At 41.2% G+C, this 11,118-nt stretch overlaps 1 protein-coding gene across 2 annotated transcripts; it reads left to right on the top strand.

The window, feature by feature from the left end:
* The first annotated feature begins 664 nt into the window (after window positions 1–664).
* LOC149445608 (interferon-induced transmembrane protein 10-like) lies at window positions 665–10,915 on the top strand. Of its 2 annotated transcripts, none has more exons than XM_089653524.1 (3): window positions 665–890; window positions 5,472–5,832; window positions 10,352–10,915. In XM_089653524.1, the coding sequence occupies exons 2-3, from the start codon at window positions 5,572–5,574 to the stop codon at window positions 10,499–10,501; spliced, it is 411 nt and encodes a 136-aa protein (XP_089509650.1). In that variant the 5' UTR covers window positions 665–890; window positions 5,472–5,571; the 3' UTR covers window positions 10,502–10,915. The 2 variants fall into 2 exon arrangements, with proteins under 2 accessions (XP_089509650.1, XP_089509649.1); XM_089653523.1 differs by having other exon boundaries at window positions 666–841.
* Window positions 10,916–11,118: the final 203 nt, after the last annotated feature.

Here is an 11,118-nt window from a genome sequence, read left to right on the forward strand (position 1 = left end):
GTCCACATTATGCAGGCAGTGACTTAGACATCTGGAGAAAGACTGAACCACCTATAAACAGATCAGGAGAGAAGATTGGAGCATCGCTTGACTTCAGCTTCAGGTAAGTAACAAGGGCATTTAGAAAATGATTTCACACCTTTGATTAGTTGGAGGGGGTGGAAGGAAGAGATAAGAAGGGGTTCCATTTGTTGCCCCTAGTTGGACTTTAAAAAGCCTATTCAGTTGTTTACAATCAGGCAGGCCCTGTTAGTAGATCTGCAGAAGATTGTACAGTGTGTGTGGTCAGTTTTAAAGTCCTTCAAATAGCCATTTTCCATAAACCTGGATACTCAAGTCTTTTCCAAGAGATGACCATGTCTTCAAATTGTAAATACATTGCATGATATTTTTCCTTGTGGTTTTATTTATTAATAATACATATTTGTAAGCTTTGGTCTGGTTTTGTGTTTAATTGTATGCGTAACTAAAATTGAACTGTTCGGGGTCCCAAGTTCTCTTCTGCTCTAAGAGCCCTCTGTCCCTCCATTCCATGCACTGTCCCAAGGACAATGCTCTTTTTAATGATGTTTACATGAATCATGTGGACTGTAGCTCAGCTATAGTTGCCCCCTCTACGATTCCTCCCTTACCGCTCCTCCTCCTTTTCTTCCTCTCAATCCAGCATCCTTGGACACCCTCTTCTCCTCCTCCCTCTGCCTCCTCCTCTGTAGTCTGTCTGACTGATACAGACAGTCTCTTGTTTTAAGTCATGCAGCTGTTCTTCTCTGCACTCCATCCCTGGGGATACCCACTTGTCACAGATAGGAGCTCAGAGTGGTCCTAACAAGAGCACTGTGGGGTGAGTAGAGAGCCTGAAAGGGCTGGTTGGTGATGCTCTGCAGGAGCAGGTAAGATGATACGGATGCAGTGTGATACTCTGCAGGGGTCACTGGGATTGTGCAGAAATTGGAGCTGGAATACAGGCGGTGGTGCCCTGTCCTGACTTTCATTCATCATCCAGAGTTATTAATCAGCCCCTCTTTTGCTTCAGTCTTCTACGCCAACGGCGGGGCTCTTCACGCTGGCTGGTACAGTGAGTCACTCTGATGTTTACAACGCTTTAATTGCAATGACACCGTGTGAGACGTGTTGTATACGGGGCAGCCTGGGATGTCATTATAGCTGAGAGCAGCCAATGCAATGCAGCAGGCTGTATGATGCTGTGATGCGATGCTTGTGTCTCCTATACTCTGATGTGTTGATGCAGTGACAGACTAGAGTACAGTGGGAGGTGCTGGAAGGTGCTCTGGTGTCACTCTGTTGAATGCAGTAGGATGTGAGAAGGTGCCTACTGCTGTTGGTTTCTCTCTATGCTACGGATCAATGATCTGAAAGGTGTTGGGCGCAGTGCAATAGCCTGCAGCTTATTGACAAGTTCTGATCTCGCCTGCAGTGCCCGGAGCAAAACAATGAATGGATGTTTGCTGCAGAATCACACTGCAGAACAGGGAGATGGGGGCATTCAGGGGTGTGAAAAATTAATAAAGGAAAAGCAGGAGATCAGAGCAAGTAAAGATGGTCAAAAAGCAGTTCCAAAGCAGAAACAGGTGTCTATTTCCCCTCTATCTGCTTGCGATGAGGTCTACTCCTGTGATGTCTCTTCACCCACTATTAATTTGCTTTTATGTAAGGATTAATATTCATGTCATGTCATCCGCTAATAACCATTTATTCGGCCACGTTTTAGCTCTTACTGCCTTGCTCCTTGACCTTGTTTATCTCATGTAACCTTGTCCATCTGTCTCACATAAGGTGTGCATACACAATCAAGGCTTGTCCACATTGGATGCATGGACATGCATTGTGCTGCAGTTTCAAATTGGGAAAGTACATTGACAGGAGAAAATATATTAAAGGGAATTTATCAGAACTAGAGTGACAGATTCTGGAGCTTTGCACGGCAACCAATCAGTTTCCAGCTTTCATTTCCAAAGCTTAACTGAACAAGTTAAAGATAGAAGCTGATTGGTTGCCATGCACAGGTGTTCTAGATTTTGGCTGCTCCAGTTTTGATAAATTCCCCCAACTGTGTTTAACAGAACATGTTCACACCAATGCCTTACTATGCAGTGCATTGTCAAAAAGTCCTTAGTTTTGCATTATGTTGCATTGACCTGAACATTGCCATTTAAATTAATTGAATAACAAGTTTGAAATCCTGTGATAAAGGAAATACAGGGACTGTGTATCTTCTGAAAATAACCATCTGGCCAGAATTATCCTGACTCACTGCCTTCAATACCGATCTGGATAAACATAGAGATCGCAAAAGTCAGAAGTCCTTATCCACGAACTTGTTCCGGTCCAGTGACTCAAAGTGTTGAAGCAAGGAATCAATATGACATCCAGGCAACTCGCATTTTTGGAAAAAGGGCAGCCTCCCATAAGTCTCTGACAATTTTCCTTGGACATATTGCAATGTGCCCTGGTGCATTCATTTGTGAGGCAAGCCCAATCAAACAGAACTTTGATCCTAATGACTTCACCAATTATAATGTGATACAAATATTTGCAACAGGGCACCTCAAGACAGCAAAGGTTTTCTAGAAAATGTTAAATCATTTTGCACTACTCACCATAAATCTATAAATACCTTTAAATGATCACATGGAACCCCTGACAAATATGTATATACACCATATTGCCAAAAGTATTGGGACGCCTGCCTTTACACGCACATGAATTTTAACGGCATCCCAGTCTTCGTCCGTAGGGTTCAATAGTGAGTTGGCCCACCCTTTGCAGCTATAACAGCTTCAACTCTTCTGGGAAGGCTGTCCACAAGGTTTTAGGAGGGTGTCTATGGGAATGTTTGACCATTCTTCCATAAGCACATTTGTGAGGTCGGACAAGAAGGCCTGGTTCGCAGTTTTTGCTCTAATTCATCCCAAAGGGTTGAGGTCAGAACTCTGTGCAGGCCAGTCAAGTTCCTCCACTTCAAACTCACTTTATGGACCTTGCTTTTGGCACAGGAAGCAGTCATCCCCTAACTGTTCCCACAACGTTGGGAGCATGAAATTGTCCAAAATGTCTTGGTATGCTGACTGCTTAAGAGGTCTCTTCACTGGAACTAAGGGGCCAAGCCCAACCCCTGAAAAACAACCCCACACCATAATCCCCCCTCCACCAAACTTTACACTTGGCACAATGCAGTCAGGCAAGTACCATTCTTCTGGCAACCGCCAGACCCAGACACGTCCATCGAATTGCCAGACAAAGAAGCCTGATTGGTCATTCCAGAGAGCACATCTCCACTGCTATAGAGTCCAGTGGTGGCGTGCGTTACACGACGGCATCCAACGCTTTGCATTGTACTTCGTGATGCAAGGCTTAGATGAAGCTGCTCGGCCATGGAAACCCATTCCATGAAACTCTATGCACTGTTGTTGTGCTACTCTGAAGGTCACATGAAGTTTGGAGGTCTTTAGCTATTGACTCTGCACACAGTTGGCGACTTCTGTGCACTGTGTGCTTCAGCATGCACTGACCCTGATCTGTTTTTTTACGTGGCCTGCCACTTGGTGGCTGAGTTGCTGTTGTTTACAGTTGTTTCCACTTTGTTATAATACCACTAACAGTTGACCGTGGAATATTTAGTAGCAAGGAAATTTCACAGATGAATCTATTGCACAGGTGGCAACCTATCACGGTACCACACTTGAATTCACTGAGCTCCTGAGAGCGACCCATTCTTTCACAAATGTTTGTAGAAGCAGTCTGCATGCTTAAGTGCTTGATTTTATACACCTGTGGCCATGGAGATATTTGGCACAACTGAATCCAGTGATTTGGAGAGGTGTCCCAATACTTTTGGCAATATAGAGTATGTGTATGTAGGTGGAGATAATATGTGATGCGAATTGTATCGCATTTGGATTACAAGTAAAATAGGTTTTTGAATTTACATGGAGTCCACATCCATGTGTGTGTATACACACAGCCATTATTTTTTAAATATAATATTGATTAGATTAGTAAGATGTAGATAAAATCATAAATAACTCAGGAAGCAGTGTAGTGTATCTGACATGTTTGACACACAGAGCAGAAAACTGCTTACAGTAATAATAAAACAAATAAATTTAATGGCCCAATAAGAGGCACAGAGAGTGAAAAGTGTATTATTAAAATACATTGGTGGTCAGTGAATAAATGTCTCTTTGCATTGATGGTGAACGAAGATATGCCTCCTACATTTTGCAGAAATTACGTCTTAGATTGGAGGCCAATGTAGAACCTATTTATGTTGATATGGTCAGTGTCGTGCCCCCTTATATTCATGGTCATAGGAGAAATGTCCCCACATATTGGTGCTCAGTGAAAAAGTGCCTACTTATATTCCTGCTCAGTGTGAGAAAACACCCATTACATTTGTGAGCAGTGGAAAGAATAAAAATTACAGTGATGATCAGCCTAGTGCCTCATGTTGGTGGTCAGTGGGAACCCCATTTCCTTGGTGGCAGAAGAGACTAGAGGCTTTACTGGTCCCACATCATGGGCTTTTCCAAGTGATACTGGCACTAGAACTATGTAGGCATTAGCTGATGGGAAATTAATGCACCACCGGTCACTTTTCAAGGAACCCGTATCAATTTCTGCAGAAATCATTGAGAAACACTGGTCCTGGCAAGCTGACCTTGACCACAGACATGGGATAGTCATTCACTATTAATAATTGCAACTGCTGAAATAGTTTTTTTTTCTCTCACTGGTACATTAACAACTTCTCTCGCATTCTTTAAAGAGACCCTATCAGCAGACCATTAATTTTAATGAAAGCTTACCCTAAGTGCATGTATCACATTTTATACTTCTTCCCCCTCCCAGAGGAGATGAGGGCTGCGACATACAAGAAAGGAGGGGTAATTGACCCTTCCTTCAGTAGTTTATGGAAAGGAAATACACTGCAAGTAAATATTTCAGAGACTTGATTACCTCTAATCTTTTTAGTTTATGTATGTTTGTTTATATGACCTACCTCCAGCAATTAATGCAGCTTTATTTGGGGGGAAACACTTGCCACTGGTCAGCTCAGTTGACAGTATTTTTAAGATTACTGTGACCAACAGAGGCCATCTTCAAATCAAATATTAAACATCCAGTATCAGATAACATTCAGCTTGTAGATAAGAAAAGCAAAATTCCATCCATTAAGATCTACTACACAGAAATTACCATCTTACCTGAGTACACCATTTTCATCCACAACTATAACTATAGTGAAACAAAGAGGGCCACCAAGCAGTTGGCCATTGTTCATTTAATTCTGTGCATTCCTCTATGTCGACTGCCAACATAATGAGTGGTAGAGGTGGGAAATATTGTACTAAATTAATGAAAAAATTGCATATTTTTCATGTTTACATTTAGTTCAGAGCAGTTGTTTCCTGTCTTATTTTCTCTTTCTACCTTTCATTCTCTGTCTTTAGCCTCTCTGCTCCTCATTGTGGATCTTTGGCTTTGGGTTAGGCCTCCTCGTCTGCTTGGTGTACCTAACACACAAAAAGTTATCCCCTCCTTTGAAAAGATATGGATAATAAGTCCTACAAAACTGAAGGAACATGGCCTCCACCACAGTGTAAGCACACACTGGAGCGTGAAAAGAAGAAGTGCAAGTATGCCCCCGGCACAGTGTCTGTGGCCACAGTGAAAAGTGGGCATCCTATTACAGTCATAGAAATTTCCCCTGAAACCACCGAAGTGAACGACTATTACTTATGGTCCATCTTCAATTTTGTCTACCTGAACTTCTGCTGCCTGGGCTTTATTGCATTGGCCTATTCTCTGAAGGCGAGTATGTTTACATTTTCAGTCAGTACCCAATACAGGTTCAAATGAATGTCAAACACACTGGGGGTCACTTACTAAACCTGGAGACTGCAAAATTGGGTGCAACTCTGCATAGCTTCCAGCTTTTATTTCCAAAGCTTAATTGAACAAGCTGACGTTAGAAGCCGATTGGGTATCATGTACAGCTGGTTTTAGTAAATCCAAGCCAACAGGTGCTTACATAATTGCGAGGCTCTGGAAAGGAAATCCTTGGGTTGGAGTAAAGCTGGCCTCACAAATTTCTGTTCTGCAAATGATCACCAGGTACCTGTAATGACAGATTTTTTGTAGCACTAAATTAAATAAATATAGGTAAAAGATATTAGAATGTCATATCAATCATGGGGGAAATGGTGCAGAGTGCCCACTGTGTTAAAGTGAATCTGTGCTTTGCCCCAAGCAAGAGGTTCAATTATTCCCACTTCTGCACCATCACAAGCTCATCCTTTGCTCTTTCTCCACTCAGTTCCTCTGCCAGGAGCGAGAAAAAGGAGCCAGAAATTGAATCACATGTTGTCCTATACTAAGAGCTACTGGGATTTCTCACAACCTGCAGCCAACAGAGCAGCAGCGAACCAAATGGAAAGGGGGGAGGGGAAAGTAAGTGAATCTTTTGTTCTGCCCTCCAAAGGGTAAAGCACAAGATCATTTTAAATGCTAAGGAACTAAAATCTGTTTAAATCTAATACTAAAATTAATTTTGTTGAATAATCAAATAGAAATCAGTCATTTTAAATGGACTTTCATGGGCTAATAACACAATCTAACATGTAATTCCTTTCTGACAGTAAATGTCAATAATGATTAGGAAGTATATAGAAGCCTTGAAATAAACTGAACAGTTTAAACTATATAATCAATATTATTTCTGAATTTTCAAAGAGTGACAATAAATAATCTCCTCTCTCTCCTAACAATATAGCTGCTACACTTTGAATGTCAGCGATCATCCAACTGATGTGATAAACAAAACCAAACAAACATGTATAGTACCATGAAACCCTGTGATGCCATCCACATTAAAACAATACACTTATTCCTATATAAAAAAAATCCAAAAACATTATTTATATATATATATATATATATATATATATATATATATATATATATATATATATATATTATTTTTTAAGCCAATATATAAACACAAAACAATATAATAACCCAGAATAATATAAAGATTTGTGTTCTCCAACTGTGATACTTCAAACAAAATTTACTTTTCATTATTTGGTTGTCCATTTTTTATACTTTTTTTCATAGAAAACTGTGTTGTGCCTCTCAAACAACTATTTTCTATCCCCTTTGATTTACAAATCAGAAAAACACTTACCCTATGAATGACCTCTCAATTTTAAAAAGGAGCATCCTATAGTAATGATGAATATGCGATGCTAATCTCCGCTGTTCAGTCTGGATTGGATCAAATTTCTAGTGCACTTAGTTCACATACTTAAACCAGAATTCAGAGTGCAGTATAGAATAATGCCCCATCATTGGTGTCAGTGGGAGGAATAGTGCCCCATCATTGATGTCAGTGGGAGGAGTAGTGCCCCATCATTGGTATTAGTGGGAGGAGTAGTGCTCCATCATTGGTATCAGTGGGAGGAGTAGTGCCCCATCATTGGTATCAGTGGGAGGAATAGTGCCCCATCGTTTTTGTCAATGGGTGGAAAAGCGTCCCATCATTGGTGTCAGTGAGATTAATAAAGCCCCATTGTTGGTGTCAGCGGCAGGAATAGTGCCCCATTTTTATTGTCAGTGGGAGGAATAGTGCCCCAAGGGCTGTACAAAGGCAAGTGAAGGGCCGCATCTGGCCCCCAGGCCAGTTAGGAGACCACTAGTGTGCAGCATTGTTTCAAAATCTTTTTTTCAATCAAGGCATTCTTTAAAAAATCTGAACAATCTTGAAGCACCCCAGTCTAAAATGTAAAAAACGACTCTAATAGTTTTACATATTGCAGCAGCATCCACACACATGGGCCACCCAACATTAGGGCTGGATTATTCCTCCACCTTAGCACACTGGTACTGACTAGTACTCTAGCTTTTCTCTTCCCCCTCATTGACTCTACTTCTCTATGCTAATGTGACCCCCAGTGCTGATAGAGAGGGGCAGGGGAGGGGCAAAAAAGCATGCTGTTAGGATGTCTGATGTCCTCCTTATCAACTGATGATGGCCTCAGTTGTGAGGATGCCGGTGGCTGACCCGCATGGTGCCCAAGGTTGTAATGCTGCACAATAAAAACACTTGGCTTTGTGTAACAAAAAGGTAGGCTTGATCCTGACTCGTTGACAAATATGGGCAATTTTTAGGCATTTAGTCAAGGCACCCCTGGAAAATCCAGAAGGCATCCTAGTTGAAAAACGATGGTGAAACACAATGCCATTATATTTGAAAAAACACAATAAAAATGGGATTTCTGAACAGTGATTCATTAGCAGGTGGCATAACACATTTTGTTCAGAGTTTCATGGTTAAAGATTTTGGACTTTATATTGCTTTGTTGCTGTTTTTATTTGTTTCGATAGAAATATGTGTATGGTTTTAATATGGATGATATGACTGGAGTTAGAAAAGGTTTCATAGCGCTGCGAGTTCTTATTTTGTATCACATAAGCTAGAATTGGTAAAACAGTTTTTTCCACTGCAGTTCCCAAATATGTCCTCTAATACTGTGCTTCTTTTTTTTTTGCCCATGGCCACCTTCCTGACCTTTCTTTCTCCTGTGGCCCCCCACACTTTTGTGGGTACAATGCACAGACTCCTTCATTGTTTACCCCAGCCCCAGGTCCACATGGAGGCCAACTATTATTGGGTTGGAGGAAGTAAACAATGAACTACAACTAGGCTGATATCACTGCCCTGCATTGGGCACAATCTTTGCATCCCTCTGCAGTGGGGGGCCTTCTCATTCACAGATCCCCATGAAAGGATGGTGTAGCTGGAGTGTCAAAGCCATGTACAGCTACAATAAATTATTTAAAAATGAAGCATGGTATGAAAGGTGCAATTTAAAAAACTACCTGTTACCCCAAGACTACCCTATTCCACGGGGTGATAGTGCTGCTGCGCATTGTCACTGCTTAACAAATAATGTTGTCATCCTATTACATGAAGTGGAAAATAATGGTTCTGATAGCAGGATCAACAGATAATAAAATTGTGTTACATGGGGGCTTAGGAAAACAAAGTGTTAATGCTTGTGACGGATTATATCATATACAGTATGTCTCTTTGTTCTACTTGAACCCAGTTCTTCTGATCAAGTTGCACCACTTCTGCAGTAGTGGTTGAGGACCTGGCAATGCTGTAGAAGTGTCTGCACTGAAGATTTCATAAATGTACTCAACTGTGTATTTGTCTGCTTGCCTGAAGTTTAACATCAAACTTTATTGTGATTTCATGAGTCAACCAACATCTAATGTTGTTCGAGGCAACGGGCCGTTCAAATAGTAGATGAGAAGTCAAGAGATAACTGCATTCCTGAATAACTATATCAACCACTATACACAAAATATTAAAGCGGTATCAAACCCAAAAATGTAATATATTGCAGCTTACCAATCATTAGATGTGGTGGCTTCATTAGTTTTCATTTTCGTAGACTTTTTTCCCTATGTTTTCACCTGGTGATCTGACCAGTGACATACCTCCTGTATTAGAGTGCCCCCATTCTGGATGACAGAGTACAGGGGCTCCTGTGGACAGCAGCATTATTAGTCTGGGGGGAGGGGTATGTTATATGTACTAGCCAATTTAGATACACTAACAAATTGAAGCCAAACTCCAGCTCACACCTTTTAAGCAGTTACAGCAACAGGTTTTTTTCCCTTTTGGGGAAAAAGGTTTTACATAAATAAAAGTGGATTATTGTAAGCACCCATCAGTGGTAAATGGTTTGTCTCATCCCTGCTACATCTGCAACAGAGCTTGTTCTTTTGAAAAACAACAGAATTACTTGCCAGATAACCAAGCAAGTAAAAGAAAGCAATATTATAAATGTTTTGGGTTTAATACTGTATTTAGGGTATAACATGTTACTATTAAGCACCCCTCCCTCACCCCCATGTGACAGCGGGCAGGGAATCCTAAATTCGTAACCGCTGTCACATTTCAATATTGGTGCAGTCGTTTGGTGCTGTGCCTGCACAGCTACCTCGTTCATTCACAGAAAACTCTGAATGAAGAAACTACAAGTCCCATCTGCCAAATCGGCAGACTGCTTATAGTTCTCAATGGACTATGAGTGCCCTCATAGTCCATTCACTTTTCCTCAAGCTTTGTAACTGAAAGCCATTACAGAGGTGTATGCCAAAAGCTGGAGGGAGAGTTTGCAGGAGCCTGATATTGCACCCACGGTTCGCTGATTGCTGATTTACAAGATGAACTTCGCTTTTAAAGGCAAACATGTTCTCATACTAGGCAAATGTATCATTATATGCTGCTAACTGATTTTATTTTTGCATCCTTCAGGTCAGGGACAAGAAACTGTTGAATGACCTCAGTGGAGCTGTAGAAGATGCTAAGACAGCGCGACTCTTTAATATAACCAGCTCAGCACTTGCAACTCTCACCATCATTATTGTGCTTTTGTACCTGCGTTCCCCAGCTCCTGACTACTAGAGAAATGGTTGTCTATATAGACTGTGAGTCATATTCTTCTCAGAGCAAGAGAAAGTTCTTTATCCTATACTGAACAGTCAGCTCTGTGCAGTGTAGTTAGACATAGCGGTAAGCCTCAGTAACCTCCCCTTATTCTTTAAAAACATCCACCCATAATTCTCCGGATCTCACTGTGATGTCATCAGCACCTCGCCATAAGGTAGCCTCCAATTGGCTGATGACAGCTAATATGCAAAAATTAACTGCAGACATTCTCCTTAAACCACAGGGGGAGGAACGTCCTAATGGGAGGCTGGACTGGTCTACGCTCCTCCACTCACGTGCCTCTTCAAAAACAGCCCAGTGTGTGAATTTAGAGCATCTCTGTGGCAACTGGTCATATCCCCTCCAATAAAGGACTAATGTTTTTTACAAGAGTGTGTCTATTATGAAAAGTGGCAGAATAAGATCTGAGTAGGTCATTGTACTAACAACTTCTTGCCAGAGCCCTTTGGGTTCATATTGTACATTTACATATTAAGCAATATGTGACATAATAATCTTAAAATAATTTACCAAAATATATGGGAAAGAAAATCCTTAGTTTTGTGACCTGCTGAAGTACCACAGGCCTGGAT

Source organism: Staurois parvus, unplaced genomic scaffold (assembly GCF_062004578.1).
Source record: "Staurois parvus isolate SC_StPar_1 unplaced genomic scaffold, SC_StPar_1.0 ptg000715l, whole genome shotgun sequence".
Taxonomy (NCBI): domain Eukaryota; kingdom Metazoa; phylum Chordata; class Amphibia; order Anura; family Ranidae; genus Staurois; species Staurois parvus.

Coding starts and splice junctions, on each gene's coding strand:
- LOC149445608 (XM_089653524.1), top strand. CDS start 5,572: ATGGATAATAAGTCCTACAAAACTGAAGGAACATGGCCTCCACCACAG. Junction 5,833..10,351: donor CATTGGCCTATTCTCTGAAG/GCGAGTATGTTT, acceptor TGCATCCTTCAG/GTCAGGGACAAGAAACTGTT.